General features: G+C 36.7%; 1 protein-coding gene and 1 long non-coding RNA gene across 2 annotated transcripts; both read left to right on the top strand.

The window, feature by feature from the left end:
• Positions 1-7,477: 7,477 nt before the first annotated feature.
• Positions 7,478-11,228, top strand: LOC133870459 (ABC transporter G family member 21). Its single transcript, XM_062307590.1, has 5 exons — positions 7,478-7,896; positions 7,979-8,777; positions 9,734-9,946; positions 10,064-10,242; positions 10,345-11,228. The coding sequence occupies exons 1-5, from the start codon at positions 7,660-7,662 to the stop codon at positions 10,990-10,992; spliced, it is 2,076 nt and encodes a 691-aa protein (XP_062163574.1). The 5' UTR covers positions 7,478-7,659; the 3' UTR covers positions 10,993-11,228.
• Positions 11,229-15,839: 4,611 nt separating this feature from the next.
• Positions 15,840-16,512, top strand: LOC133858460 (uncharacterized). Its single transcript, XR_009898517.1, has 2 exons — positions 15,840-16,183; positions 16,311-16,512. It is a non-coding gene; the product is annotated as an uncharacterized LOC133858460 (long non-coding RNA).
• Positions 16,513-17,163: the final 651 nt, after the last annotated feature.

Below are 17,163 nucleotides of genomic sequence, written 5' to 3'. Positions count from 1 at the left end.
TTACCTTAATTAAAATGTTGTAGGAGATTCGACATGCAATTCGAATAAAAAATTGCTGAAGATCCAAACCCCTCCAAAATACTGCCAAGAGAATTTACCTTTACTACTGTTTTCTTAATTACTTTTAAACATGATATATTGCTATCTGATCGAACTCATTGCTCGATTACTACTATAAGTTGATGGCTTGTCCACTTTGTAACTTGTGCTTAATTAGACCCGATTATAGTTACAACTTTTCCACTTTAGCTGCTTCTTTTTTTGTGAAAAAAAAAATGAGAAACTTCACAAAAGGGTACCTAACTATAGCGCTTTTTCACTTAAGGGTACTAATGTAGCAAAACGTTCAATCGAGTGTATGAATTTATCAAAACCGTTCAATGTAGGGTATTCCGTCACCCTCCGTTCTAAATCGATGACGGAAGTGGAGTCACGTGACTTCCACGTGATTTTTAAGGGTAAAGTACCCGTTTTGCCCCTCATCTAAAACCCAATACCAACACATAAAATGCAACAAACAGCTCTACACCCTTGATAAGAGAAGCCTGTTTTCACATATCAGAGGTGAAATAAGCTTGAAGCTTTATCTTTCTGTGAAAGAAGAGGTTAAAGATTTAGAGCCTAATGGAATAGTACCCTCTGTTTCTTCTTCTACTACTCCTTCTGGGTCTTCTAAGAAGACGAAGAAGTTGCAATGACCAAGCTCAACCATGGCGGCATTGGCACAGCAGCAACTGGTTCAAGAAAACAAGCAAACGCAGAACCATTCAAAGCCTTTCAAAGCAAACCCAGGTGAGATCAAACCCGTTGTGGTGATGATGAAGATCCCCCTGTGGCAGTGGACCACCCCCTTTGGGGAAGAGGATGTACAGGAGGTGGAGCTCGTACATGGTAGGGACGTTGGGGGCCACAATGGAAACAACGTGGCCTCTTTTGATACCGAGCGATGCTATCGAAGAGGCCACTTGGAGGCATCGACTGTGGGAGAATGGCCTGGAAGGCTTGCAGCAAGGTGAAAGCTGAAGAAGATCCGAGAGAAGGGAGACGTGGAAAGCGGTCTTGCACACCTGTCCCAGTGGCGCTGTGCATGCACCCATTGAATAAAGACAGAGTGATAAGTGTAATTGCATGCACTAAAACAAAGTCCTTGCATGCTAGCTACAGAATAGCAGCACTCATGATGTACGTGTTGAACTAACCTCTTGAGTAGGCTTGTCATGATATTTTGGATTCACAAATTTAGTGACACCAAACTTATTGGTTGTCAAAGAGATTAAGAATATACCATCGTCAATACATAAAAATAGCAACTTAATAAGATTATGAAAACAAAACAAACTCACCTTGTTGGATTCATGTTCGGCCACTTCCTCTGTTTTAACTTCCATAAACAGAGTATAACTTCCTCTGTTTTAACTTTCAAATTTTCCGAACCATGCACCGCCACCAGGGCAAGAACTAAGTTTTATTGAGCCCAAGAACCTAGCTCTTCACCAGTCCTCGTTTCACACGGAACTGTGGTTTGTGGGCACTGGGCACACACGATAGCAACGAAGAATATGCGGCTACGAAATTTCCCAAGCCGCCCTCGTTTACTGAACTAAAAAACAACAATGAAGACAAAGCTTCATTTTTTTTTTTGAGCAAACAAGATAATAGGGTTACAAGGTTCAAAACCCAACCACAACCACAGTACAGAAAATCTAATAATGTCTGGCTTGCCCAACCAAATATTTAATTGCCATTTTCACGTGGTTTTGTTGTTTTTCGATCTATGAGCTCTCTCTCTCTCTCTCTCTCTCACACACACACAGAGACAGCGCGTTACGCCATGAACAGAGACATGAGAGATTGACAGGCACTAGGGTTTAAAGGAGAGTACAGACAAGCAATTTTGGGCATCATATGCCAGCTAGCCTACCTCCAAAGGAGGAGATTCAGTATGATCCCTGAGAGCAAATATGTGTACGTACTGGGGTGGAATCGTGCGATCGCAGTTGGGGAATGTGTTCCACGCGTAGCTTGTGAATAGAGGGTTTCTGTACCGCTCTTCTTTTCTCTGCACTGACACCATTACGTGTAAGGAGGAGATATTTCTGATTTCTCTTGGGGAGCGACCCACCTCACTGGCGAGCTGGTTTTATGTTCTTTTCTAGAAATTTTTGAAATAATGCAAATTAAACCAGTCCTGCTTTCCGTCAACGTCGGCCTTCTTGCAGACGATGTTGGCGAAGCGGCGGCCGATACCTTTGATGGAGGTGAGAGCAAACATTATCTTCTGCTTTTCGTCCACGTTTGTATTGAGGACACGCAGTATGTGCTGGGACTCCTCATTCGCCACCAGAGACATTTTGGACTTGCAGAGACGGAGCCTACGAAAGAAAGGATTCGGAGGCAGAAAGCGCAGCGGTGCGGGAGGTCTGAGGTTGAAGACAAAGCTTCTGATCCTTGGCGGTTGATGCTGTTAATACGGTGTTGTCTGGGAGCATAAGTTTTGTCCTTTATGTGTATTTGAGCATTTTCTTAAGGGGCATAACAGGAAAAACGCCATTAAAAATCACGTGGAAGTCACGTGACTCCACTTCCGTCATCGATTTAGAACGGAGGGTGACGGAATACCCTATATTGAACGGTTTTGATAAATTCATACACTCGATTGAACGTTTTGCTACATTAATACCCTTAAGTGAAAAAACGCTATAGTTGAGTACCCTTTTGTGAAGTTTTCCCAAAAAAAATTATTATGTGGTTGTTGTAGTTTTTTAGCGGGTGTTCAAATTGGCGGTTAACTTGTTTTTATTTGTGTCACTTTTGCTTTATGAGACCGCTTTATGCAGCCATATATGCACAGGATCGGTTACTTGTTTGGTTTCATTTCCTGCAATTTATTTGTATTTCTACACTCTTATTTTTTTGTTTTGGGTTTGTTCATTAATGTTGTTGGGAAATCCAACCATTTTTCGGTTCAATATAATAATCATTTCATTAACAGAAAAGAAAAGAATTAAAAAAAAAATACACAAATGTAAAAATTGTCATGGCCACCAATATGCATGTATTGGTTATTTGGACTGGATGTACGAAATTAGAAGGTGGAGGGAAGGGAAGGGCAGGAGATGTTTGCGTGGACAGACACCCTCTAATAGTCTAATATATATAATCATGCAAAGTTTGAATTCATGCAATTTGTCCGGTTTCTTGTTAGTGGCGATCGATGGACAAATTAAAGATGAAACATTATTATATATTGGGAGTTTTTGAGGTGTAAAAAAACAAATATTGCATTTACGAAAAATAAGAAATATGATGATGTTGGTTGTTGGGTACTTCATACTTGGCTGCGAGGACAATCTAAGATGCACTGAAAAAATGCATGTACATCTTTACCGAGCATGAGATTAGTGGATGCTTCGCTTTAGTACAACAGCGACACAGGCTTTTGGCCACTAAAATGCACCATATTTTGGCTAGATAGGTTTTCAGTGGAGGCAGGAAGCATAAGATGTCACGACTCAAGACTCGGGAGATAGAATGGGGACATATATTAATCATGCTGCCTACTTTTCAAGGATCCATATCCCCTGCAAATAGCCAAATACCATACATTTAGGGCTACAACAACTTTCATATGGAACCCAAACATCGATCGTCTACCTAGCTAGCTAGCTACCTACCATGTGAAAACAATTTTGCATTTCATTTTAATTCACCCACTTTTGCCTCTTCCTTTAGTACTCCTCCAAGCTAGCTAGCCACCTTTTAATTTCCACCATTATCACTTGTCAAGTTCCTATCCCGCGCGCTACTTTCCTTATAGGGCCAGCTCGATAGATTTTAACGCCTAAAGCAATAATTAAGTTTAAATTAACGAGACATTTTATTTTATATTTAAATAATTCTAACTTTAATTTCAATATATATATATATATATATTCAAGTTTTTCTAATATTTCATAGTATATGGCTAATCCATTTATTAATCATATTTTCTAGTAGACAACTATATATAATGACTAGAATAAAACAATTTTGAAAACATAGAAAATTACAACTTGATTAATTTGTTAAAGGAACTATTTCAGATTTTTTTTTTTAATGCAATAAACCCTTTATTGGCAATGATTATTTGGGGGCTTTAGTCTTTAGACATTTGTCTAATTTGCCTAATTGTTGAGCTGCCCCTGCTCCCTGATGATCACCATCCTCTAGCAGGGTAGTTTGGCCGAATCACCTATAGTTGAGGGGTTTTGCTACTCTCTTTGGCTATATGGGTGGTTTAATTTGGTCATCCTGAAAGACTAGTTGAGATGGTCGGACCACCTTTAATGGTCATAGGAAGTGATTCAAACCGGTCACCCCCAAATGCCACTAGGAGTGATTATTTGGTCACCCTGCGTGACTGTTAAATTACCACAAGCTTAAACTAACATGTGTGAGATTAGACAACACATGTATTATTTTAATTGAAATGAGGAATAAATGATGAAGACAAAGCTTGAATTCAAGGTATTGGCTCTGATACCATGTTAAATCACCACTAAACACACAAGTTTTTAGGCCGCACGTGATGAGGGGGTGTTAGAATATAAATTAAACAATTAAATTCATCAATTCTTATTAATTAGCTTAAGCTTTTAGGCCAATTGGTAATTTAACATGGTATTAAAGCAGAGCACTCCATCATTTCAGTTAAATAATTCACGTCTTGGGCCCCACTTACCAAATGAGAGTTTAATCCCATACGTGAGAGAGCGTTTTAAAATATTTATTAAATGAATAAATTTATCATTTTCTACCTGTTTAAGCTTTTGGAATTAGTGGCCGGTCATGTAACATGGTATCAAAGCTAAGGTCCTGAGTTAGAAATAATCTTATTTCTGTTATTCGCCTCCCATTAAAATTAAATATTCTATATGTTAAGCTTCACTTATTAAAAGAAAGTTCGAACCCTGCCACATGTGAAAAAGATGACATTAAAATAAAAATTAAATAATTAAATTAATCAATTCCTCTCCGCTTACGCATCAAAGTGCTGATTTAACTGCCTACGATACTTAATTTTCCAGAACTTGTATGCATGCATTATCTCGCGCGTGCTTTGGGCACTTCCCTGATCAGATCGATCGATGTACCATTTCCGTGCACGTCAATGAGACATAGTTTTCACTTGTTGATGAAAAATTATAATGGATTAAGAAACTCCATCCCAAACGACGTCGAGAGGTGCATGCTTTTTGATCCATTTTTGTCTGTATATAATGGGTTGAATATTATGAGAAATGCTTCCTTATATTTTGCCGTTGTCCATTTTCGTTGAGTTAATATGTTCTATTTACCCTAAATTAAAAAATAAAATAAAATAAAATAATTGAAAAAAAAAAAAAAAAAAAACTAATGGTGAATGGGTATATATGTGTAATGGAACATAATAATGTGAGCATATATATATATATATATATATATAATTAGGGCACGTTGAACCAAAATATATTCCTCAATCTTCTTTTACACAGTAGTACAAGATGTTGATTTCAGATTTTCCGGCAGGGAGGTCATGTGCGAACGAACAAAATATCAATCTCGCAATATCCTCCAAAATCATGTTGTACGAATTAATATCCACATATTTAATCGAACAATTCGTCCCCCAAGTTACGACGTTTCTCCGGTCTCTCTAGCAAAACTGTATGAAACTTAAAATAATTATAATTTGGCATATTTCGTTAGGTGCTTATATTCCGTTAGTTGCTACGTCAGTGCCGAAAGAAAAGATAATCACATAGAAAAATAAAAATAATAACAAAAATAATAAAATGAATAAAAGGGAGGCTTACATTATGCTTTTATTCCTTTATATTTTCATAATACATAAGACTCCTATTTGCATGAGAATTTGATTAGACAAATATGATAATCAAATCTGATTTATAAAAGATAATAATAATCACTATAAATCTCTGAAACCAAATTCTTTAATATACTCTTAACATTCTTTCAAACTCAAGTGTGCCTAACGGCTCCATTGGTTGAGGATGGCTGCCCAATCTTTTCTTTTTTCAATTTTTGTTTCTATTTTTGTTTTTTGTTTTTTTTTTTAAATATTTTTGTATATATATATTAAGAGTGATGATACATTTTTTTTTTTAAAAAGAAAAAAAAGAAAAAAGAAAAAAAGAAAAAAGTAAGGCTTTAGAGTGATGGTGACACCACCTTGCGACCGAGGCTTTTATAGGAAAGACGGACACAATCTGAGCCACTATCTGATCCATGAAATGGGCATTAGACACGTAGAAAGGGCACGAAGAACCCAGCACTCCCGCTTTTTCTTTCTTTCTGTTTTTTTCTCGGACACCCCTCTCAAAAGAAGATACCCACAATGGAAAGCGAACATAAAAAGAAACAAGGGCTTGGTTCCAGTTTTATTTGAGACGAACACCTCAGAGAGAGAGAGAATATGATGATACTTTTCTTTTCTTCTTCTTTTTATATTTTTTTAATTTTTTTTTTTATTTTAATTTTTTTTTATAGATATATATGATGATACTTTTCAATTACTCTTTGTGCATGTTTTTGGGTGTCACGTGTTTCTTCTATAGTAAAAGATAATCATCAATATCTATATAAAAAAAAGATAATCTTCAATATGTTGTGCGGCAGCAGTAGCAGTAACAGTAGCAGTGTGTATGTACAACATGAATCACATGGAATTCTGCCTTTCCTTTCCAACATCGATCTTAATATCTATCCATATATAAAGTACTTAGTGTCATGTCGCCTCGATCATATATATATTCAAATGAAACAATATTTTTTGTAATTTATATATAAATTGCAATATTCAATATTAAAAATAAAAGAATAAAGAATTAATCTCTCTCCTTCTCAATTTTATGCATTAGAATTTAGAGGTAGCACTTCTCGAAAATGTTTAAGTAGACGAATAATTCTAACTATTCTTACATTCTTTTATAAGATGAGACGGCAGAAAAACCTTTGGATGCCGGGTCTTAATTAATTTTATTTAAAAAACTTTAAAAATTATTAACTTATTTAGAAGTCGAAAATCATTTACAATTAATGTTTTCACAATCATATTTGAAAAATATGAGTTTTAGATTGGGTAGTACGAGTACTACTAGCTAGCTAACTAGATTGCAATTTCAAAACACAGCTAGCTAGCTTCAATTAAAATTTTTTCGTTTTCAATCAAAATTACTACAATTTTTATTTATTTATTAAATAGTTTCAAGATCGCTATATATTAATCAGATAAATAATCAAAACTTTTTTCTTTTTCTTTTTCACAAAAGCCCCGAACGCCCTTTAGACACGTATCTGAGTAGAAAAGAATGAACACTGTATATATTGATCAAATACATCACCCCTAAAAAACTATTTATTTTTTTATTTTTTATTTTTGTTGAAGTAAGCGGCCGGTGGCAGTAGTTCTTACTTCTTAGGGTATAGTGTGTTATGTCATGAATCACACGAGTCTTAGTCTTCTTCTCGTGCCTCCCTCGATCCCTTTATAAGTCACATGAGTACTCTTTCTTGCATGTGACCAGCTAGCTCCCTGCTATCTGTTAATTCCTTTCCTTCCCCGCCATTACTCTTCTTCTCGATCTTCACTCCCCTCCCCAAAGCCTCCTGATCGATCAGATGATGCCCCCTGATCAGCAAGAAACAACCACTACCGTCGGTAGCAGTCCACCTAACATGCCACTCACAAACCGCTCCGAGAACGCTTTGGTCCACGCCGAGCCATCCGCCGGTACTTGTACAAGCTGTACAAATGTGACCCCTCCTTTGGTAGATGATCAGATGCCGGAGCAACAAGCAGCAAACACTGCCAGGCTCTCCATTCTCCAGAAATCCTTACGTCCCATTACACTCAAGGTACGTACGTACACCAATTACTTGCACAAACATCTACTAGCTTGAATTCTTCGACTTCATAATATAAATTTGTTTGCTGCAGTTTGAAGACGTGGTCTATAGTCTAAACCTGCGGACCACCAAGGGTGGTTGCTTGGCTCCACATGAGCCGAAACCCACTCGCACTGTTCTAAACGGTGTTAGTGGGGTGGTTAGACCAGGCGAGCTCCTGGCAATGTTGGGTCCGTCTGGGAGTGGCAAGACCACTCTCCTAACCGCCCTGGCCGGCCGGTTTCCCGGCAAGGTGTCGGGCACCATAACATACAACGGCCAGCCCTTCTCTAGCTCCTTGAAGCGCAATACTGGTTTCGTTGCTCAGGACGACGTGTTATACCCACACCTGACGGTGCTGGAGACTTTAACCTACGCTGCCTTGCTAAGGTTGCCTAAAGAGCTTTCCAAGCAAGACAAAGTTGAGCAAGCTGAGATGATCATCGTTGACCTTGGACTCACACGATGTCGTAATAGTGTTGTAGGCGGGACCCTCCTTAGGGGTGTTTCCGGTGGTGAGCGGAAACGGGTCAGTATCGGGCAGGAGATGCTGGTCAACCCGAGTCTCTTGTTGCTGGATGAGCCCACTTCCGGGCTCGACTCCACCACCGCTCAGCGTATCGTGGCCACTTTGCGAGGCCTAGCCCGGGGCGGCCGGACGGTCATCACCACCATTCATCAGCCTTCGAGCCGCTTGTATAGGATGTTCGACAAGGTGGTCGTGTTGTCTGACGGGTGCCCCATTTATAGCGGGCATGCGAGTCGGGTCATGGGGTATTTCGAATCCATTGGCTATGTGCCTGGGTTCAATTTCGTCAACCCGGCTGATTTTCTGCTTGACCTTGCCAATGGTATGGATTTTCCTTTCTAAATTTACATATAGATCGAGTAACTATTATTTTTATTATCATATTATTAAAAGAATATTAAAGCACCTCTTAGTGTACGTACATCTAAAATAGTAGAAATATAATTTTTTTATTAAAAAATTACATTTATGCCATTTCAAACATACACTCACATAACACCAAGGCATTCTTTCAAATTATTAATATTAGTTTTTCATGAAAAATCGGTTTTTTTTAATGACCGAGTAAAAGTTACGACACATTACATGGCTGCACTGTGTTACACGTGTGAGCACGCCATATCGGATCTTGTCCACGTCGGCTTCACAGCTGACCACACGACCTTTTAACAGTACTTGACGATTTAGGTAGGAGTCCGTTTTCGAAATTAATGATGATGACTGCAAAAGAGTTCACTGCTGTCTACACCTCCGGCTGTCGCCCATACACGTACAGGTGTCACAGGTCCTCGACCACTACCTTGTTGATAAGGCACCGCCCGAAGAGTCAATTTAAGTCAGTTTTAATTTGTCGTTAGTCAATGTAATCGTGTGTCTTTTTTGGTAAATCAAAATTACGGCCTTTATGTAATAAATAATAAAAGAGTAACGGTCTTTTTCCCATCACAAAAAGATCGATAATTATTAATCGAGGTTAACGAATAATGGAGAGAGATATTTTTGCCATAATAATTTTCTTCCTAATCTATATTGCATCATGGTGCGTGTATTAATAATTGTATTTTGGTCAAACTAGTTCTTGAATCATTTAATTAAATTTGGTCCTATTCCCACTACATTATTAGCCAGATTATATATTCGTAACGATTTTGAACTGTCAATCTTGTTGGGATCCGCAGTAGCTGATTGCTACCTGAGGTTGATATAATTTACTGTCAATCTTGTTAGGCCTCGATCCTATGTTCTTTTCATTTATCTTAAGGTCCTTTGGAGATGTAGGTATAGCTCCTGATCATATCAGACAGGATGATCAGCATGCGCAGCTGGAGTTTCATGGCAGATTAGACCACCATGACGATCAAAATTCAATCAAACAGTCCTTAGTTTCATCTTACAAAAAGAACCTATATCCTTCCCTGAAGGCTGAGATTCACAGAAATGTAAGCGACCCAGTTCTTTCAACAACCCGAAATATTATACCATCATCCAGAAGTAAGTGAAAATTAACTAGCTATATTCATTTTGTTTGATCAATTTAGCTATGTTTGCATGCATCATGCATGTTGCTTTTTCGCACAAGTCTTCCTAATTAATGTTAGTTTGGTACAGATTGTGAGAATCAATGGACAACCAGCTGGTGGGATCAATTTAAGGTGTTGCTAAAAAGGGGTTTACAAGAGAGGAAGCATGAATCTTATTCAGGTTTAAGGATTTTCCAGGTCATGTCTGTCTCACTTCTATCCGGCCTATTGTGGTGGAAATCTGACACTTCACGCATTCAAGATCAGGTATATATATATATATATATACACACACACACACACGCAACTTCAACACAAGATTAATTAATATTATTAATTATAGCGAATGATTAATACTAACTGCAACAGGTTGGACTTCTCTTCTTCTTCTCCATCTTCTGGGGGTTCTTCCCCCTGTTTAACGCTATATTCGCATTCCCTCTGGAGCGTCCAATGCTAATAAAAGAACGTTCCTCCGGCATGTACCGTCTCTCCTCCTACTACTTCGCGCGAATGGCTGGCGACTTGCCAATGGAGCTTGTCCTCCCGACAATCTTCGTGACAGTCACGTACTGGATGGGCGGCCTAAAGCCTTCGTTCGTTACATATTTACTGACCCTCTTGATCATCCTTTTCAACGTGCTAGTCTCCCAAGGGCTAGGCCTTGCGCTTGGCGCGATCCTGATGGAGGTGAAGCAGGCGACGACTCTCGCTTCTGTGACAATGCTCGTGTTCTTGCTAGCCGGAGGATACTACATTCAGCACATACCGTCTTTCATAGCTTGGTTGAAGTACATTTCTTTCAGTCACTACTGTTACAAGCTTCTTGTCGGAGTGCAGTACTCGGTGGACGAGGTTTATGTTTGTGGGTTGATGCGTTGTCGGGTGATGGATTTTCCGGCGATTAAGTATCTGGGTCTTGATAATAAATGGTGGGATGTGGCTCCTTTGATTGTAATGTTGGTGGGTTACAGGGTTTTGGCATACTTGGCATTGAGGATGGCACAACCTCACTGACTGCACTGCAATGGAAAATTGATGATCAGATGATCGATCCTCCAATTTGATTCAAGAATCATCAACTTTGACCGAAACTGGGCTCGCCGGGCCGGCGAATGTAAATTAGATTCCGATGGTCCAAAACATATATGTTATCCTCTTATATGAAAGCTCGTATCATTAAGTTTAATTTGTAACATTCTGATTTAAATCAACTGATGGAATATTTTTCTTATTCCTTCAAAACCAGAAAACTAACGATCGAATTAATTAATGAGAAGAAATGTGCTTCGATCTTAGTAGTATGACTTCATTATTATCTCTTTAATTACTGCCTAAATTCACTATATTACATTAATCCAACAAATAAAGATCAAACTGCCATGACACTAATTAAGGGTTTGTATGGGATTGCGTTAAGAAACTTAATTAAAATGTACTTTTAGTACATTCAAAGCTGTGCAAAGCAAAAATGAGCATGTTTGATAAAAGAGATATGATACATTACTACCACAAGACACAACTCCTGACCACCAGCCCTTTACTAATGTGGCAACTTTTATTTTTATTTTTTAAGAAAAAAAAAACTCTAAAGCTAGCTAAGGGACCACCTTGCCACATTGGCAAGGTGGTCAAGAGTTGTGTCTTAGGGTGACAAAAGATCATATTTTTGATAAAAAAAAAAAAAAAGTTGTAACAATTAATGCTTGTGTGCATTGTGAAATTTAGGGAAGCAGATTTATGGTATAACTTTTGGTTCTCTAAGTGTTTTCTTAATTTATGGAACAACGTTAAGGAATTCAATTTAAGAATATTTTTTTTATGAGTTTTTCCTACATCTAGAGAAGGGAATGAAATTTAGGAAAGCTATTGCTAATGCTCTTAGAGCCTGTTTGGAATTGTGTTGAGAAATAGATATTTTATAACCAAAGATAGCTTTTGAGAAGAAAAAAAAAAAAAAAAACTCAATTTTCAAACTTTTTCTAAAAGTGCATTTTGGCATTTTCTTTTTAGAACAAAAAAATCAAAGAAGTATTTTTTTAGGTTTTTACCAAAGATATAATACATTGTTACCCCAAGATACAACTTCTGACCACCTTTGCTCACGTGGCAACTTTTACTTTTACTTTTATTTGAAATAATATCTAAATGATTTATCTTTCATCTTTTTTTCTCTTAGTATTTAATTTAAAGAATATTTAAATGGTATAGGAAAATGATAAGGAAACCTATTTTGAAGTACATTTAAATAGGAAGCAAAAAGTTGTTTAATTCCTTAAATATAATTGAGGAAAAAGTTTAAGAAAAGCTATTGTTAGTGCTCTAAGAGAACATTACGCATACTCTTGATTGTACATGATTTTTGAAACTCTTCTATGGCAATCCGATAATTAATTGACGGTGATTTATGGGAGGAATGAGTTATTATTGGAGAGTTTAACTATGCTTTAGCATAACTAAATTGAAATGCTTTTGTTGTGGGGATTAGGATTCTTTACAATTATTTGTCTGAATTTGAGCAGATAATTGTGAGAGACCACTTATAAGACCCTCTTAACCAAATAAAAATTAAATTATCCAATAAATTATTCGATTAAATGAATCTCATAAATAATCGAACAAATAATTGTAGAGCATCTTACGGTAAAAGTAGCAAGTGGTTCTAATTGAAATCCTTCGACCACCGGGATTTGTAAACTATGATATACAATTAAATCGCAAGATGGACCTGTCGGAGGAGAAGGCCCATAACTGTTTACCATCCAAGCCTGCAGCAGAGCCGGCCCACTAACCTTCAGGGGTATCACCGTACGTAGGCATCAGAAAAGGTGCATAGCATGGGATTCCTACCTTGCACACTACAACACAAAGCTGACAACTACCCACTGCCCACTACCCATGTCCTTTCACCCCGTTCATACAAGGAAATTTTGTAGTATCTGATGGTAAGTGCTGGCGGATATATATATATTTTTTTTGAAGTGAAGATTTGTTATTTGCAATTATTTTTTATTAACTATTTTCTATTAATATACGAATGCGGACGCGGATAACAGCTTTACGTTAAGTCGATGCGGTTTTTAACCACATTCGCATACTCTTTATATATAATATATATCTTATATATTTCTTATATCTATTATGTTTAACAAATTCACAAAAATGATGTCGTTTTGATATTTAATCCCAAAATTACGTTATTTTGGATTAGATATATGTTATGTTTACATTGGTTTGTTTGGTTGTGTTGTATTCTTATATAACACTTGGGCAAAAAGACAAAAGTAATGTAAAATTAATATATTTTCAAAATATTAGGGCTTAAAAAATTAAAACAAGCAAAAAACGCTAAAAATCAGCTTAAATTATTTTTAAAATCGTTTAAAATAGGCTCTAATAGAGATCGAAATAAGGCTTAAAATGCTGATTACCTAATATGCAAATAGCGGATAATAACCGCATTTAATAACCACACGGATGCGGTTAGTAAAAACATGACGCGGATACGGATATCTAAACGTGATATCTGCATTTTTCGGATGCAGTTACGGATATTACAAATAATCGCATCCACATGTACATCCCTATTGTCAAGATGCCCCCCAATAGAGAATGCCACGTGTCCAACCCTTTGCAAAGGAAGATTCTCACCTCTATAAAAAGATAAGAGAAATGTCACACACTCCCTCAAATTACTAGCAAAAATACCATTAATATAAAAATATTAAAAAATAAAATAAAATGGTCCATTGTTAGTGACCAAGGGAATATGGAAAGGTCCGAGCCATCCAACTCTATAACGAAGCTTTTGTTTTCACGTTGCTTTGAAGCAACAGGGACGTGTGCAGTTTCACATCTATAGACTATAGCTTAACGATTCTTCATTCTTTCCCTCTCATGATATCCTTCTCAATGCCCTCTCTAATAGCTTATATATTTGAATTGACGCCGGAACATTTCCTTTTGTTGTTTCGCAATTTATTTATTTATTTATTATTATTTTTTTGTGGCTACTATCTCCTTGCTTATTTGTGGTTTGATTATTTAATTAGTGGAGACTTTTGCATCCGAATCTGAATTGGTACCTAGCCTCCCTGCAGCAGACTCTGATAGTGCATCTTCGGCTTCAGCCTCCTTCCGATGATTGATGATGTTTCCAAGTGATATTTTAGATAGCTAAGTTCACCTTAATCTATGTCCATATTACTTTTGTATATAACCGCTTTATGCGACCCCTTGAAAGGACTTGATCATTTGTTTGACAAATTTCATAACCTTTGTTTATATTTTTACACTGTTTTATTTCGTGTTGGGTCTATTGTTGGAGTACCCATCTCTTTTTGGTTGTACCTAACACGTGTCATTATTCCAGTAGCGTGCGATCAACTGTACCAAAAGTTTGGCAATTCGTGGACCTAAAAGATCTGTCTGTGGCGTAGAAGGTAATGTGTGTAGGTCGATATAAGAAGGTGTCGTCGATGGTGGCGCGCACAGCTCGTGCTCGCTCTAGGCCTGGTGCCATGTAGAGAAGCCCTATTGCAACGATCCAAATTTAATTAATATAAATATAAGAGTTAATGATAGAAAACACAAAATGCAATAATCAAACCTCAGGACAAGTAAATTTCACGTGACAAAATTTTCCTCACCAACGTACAGAGGGTTCATAACCATACAGAATTAGCAAGAAGAAAGGAAAAAATATAAAATTAGTTCTTGTGATTGACTTAATTTATAAATTTTTCATTGTTGTATAAAAAATAATTCAAAGGTCTTTGGGATAGGTCAAAATAATTATTTAGTCCCTATAGTCAAATTCCATCAAAACACTTGACGGATTCCGATAGTGTGCCACGTCAGCACAAATAGAATAGTGACGCATGTCACTCTTAATAAAAAAATACATTAATATATTAAACCTAAATATTAAAAACTAATGAGTGGCTGCCACTGGGGATGGCCTTCGAGCCACCCCCAGCCTGCCATGGGTGCCATGGGGCGGCCTGTGAGCCACCCTAGATGGGGCCAAGCCACCACCTTTTCGTTTTTACTTTTTTTTTTTTAAAAGAAAAACAAGTTTTAAAGTTTTTAATTTTTAGGTTTAATATATTTTTATTTTTTTATTAAAAGTGACATGTGTCATCATTCTATTAATGCTAACATGACACATTGATGGAATCTGTCAAGTGTTTTGACGAAATTTAACCGTAGGGGCTAAATTGTTATTTTGGCCTACTCTAAGACTCTAAGGACCTCTGAATTATTTTTTATACCGTATGAAGCGATTTGTAAATTAGGCTAACCACATAAATTAATTTTGTATTTTTCCTTAGAAGAAATCGTTTTGTTTTTTGTTTAATAATGTTAATGTACAAAAGGAAGAAGAGATCGAAGAAAAAAAGAAAGTATTGCCAACTTCGTATGTCACCTATATTTTAATCATCTCATTGGTCTACTCATGACCAGCCTTTTCTGCAAACAAATTCCACAATTCAATTTCATACAAAACGATCCAAGAATTAATTACTTAATCACCTATCTTTAAAGTTTAAGTTAATAGAAAATAGTGAATTCAATTACTTAATCAATATTCTAACAAAAGTTTAAGCTAAAACTATGATTAACTTGTCAGTAATAAAATATCAGTTAATTTGTAGCGCATCCCAAATGAAATGAAATGAAATATATGCATGCTACTCATTAGATTTATGGTATGAGAATATCTACTCGTGTGTCTTAGAATCAGCATCAAATTAAATAATATGAGAAAAATATGCCTTTGGCAAAGAATCTGATACAAAAGCATCCCTTTTGAAGATAATAGAGGCCTCCAGTTCAGTTTATTCCATTCCCATCACAGACAATTAGACATCACTTCTCCATCGATCCCACCATTTGGTGCGTGAGAAAATGATTCTATTTCCCTGTCATAACTGTGAAACTCAGCTATATATGGACGCCTCTCAGTGGAACTAATACTTGAGGCAGCAGCAACGTACACTTAACTCTTTGTGTGTGAAGAGTATTCATTAGAGAAAAAAGAAAAATGGCATCCATCAAGACTGAGAAACCTGCTGTTGGCCCTGTCCCCACTCCTGGGGCCAAGAAAGAGCCTGCCAAGCCTAGCGGGACGACGCCTAAAGCTCCGGCGGCCTCCAAGCCAGCCCCTAAGAAGACTGAGCAGAAGCCTCGGGAGCCTAAGAAGAAGGTATATATATATATATATATATCTGCACACATTTTAATTATGGTTTTTCGGGTACGATGTAGGTAAACATATATTATATTGTACGTATGCTGATAATCAAATTATTTGCTTTTTGTTGGTTTATTAGGTTGCAGGAACCAAGTAAGCAGGTGGAATGAGGATGACAAGGCATGAAGGGTTCATGAAGAAGATGTCAATTCATGCCGGTCCTTAAATGTTACAATATTACATAAGTTATATACTTGTGATTTGTATCCTGCATGTATCCCTATATGTCTCTCTTTTTAGGCTTCGCGCGTATTAAATAAAATTATATATATTTGAATAAAGAGTTTGCCTATATATGGTTGTGTGTTTTTGGCATTTGAGCAAATTTAATTATTAGATCGATGTAGAAGCCTTGGAAAATCAGAGGCAGTTTCTTACAATATTGGGAAAATATTTATATCATGTACTTCTGGGTAACCATCGATCAGGTAACCTCATCAAGCTCCAGAAAGAAAAGACATTGTTTCTTCAAAATAAGAGAGAGAGAAAAAAGACATTGCATGTTGGGCCTGAAAGATTTTGTGAAGACTTTGGTTTTAACGCATACAAAAGTTGTTCTATATATAATTAGAGTTGATGATAGTCTAAGTCTATCAGCTAAACAAGAACAATTCAACTCTGTACATATCAAATGTTTTTCTCATAATTAAACAAACTACCAGCAAAGATAATAGAAAACAGAAAATCAAAATTGTTCAAAAGATGCGTTACAAAATCGCTTTCCCTAAAAAATTATTTCACTCCACCAGAAATTCTCTATTGTTTAATTATGTTTACACAAGTGAATTTAAACCAAAATATCCTTAGATTTTCTATTCTAACAAGAGACAAAGACTCGGAATTTAAGGTACATAAGGTGTTTGAGAGAAACAGGAAAAGATAGAACTTTTTTGTGTTTCAAAACTAGTATGTAGTATCAATGGTGGCGGCAA

Source organism: Alnus glutinosa, chromosome 1 (genome assembly GCF_958979055.1).
Source record: "Alnus glutinosa chromosome 1, dhAlnGlut1.1, whole genome shotgun sequence".
Lineage (NCBI taxonomy): Eukaryota > Viridiplantae > Streptophyta > Magnoliopsida > Fagales > Betulaceae > Alnus > Alnus glutinosa.
Note: the sequence above shows the minus strand (reverse complement) of the source record. Positions and strands in the feature narration are given on the sequence as shown.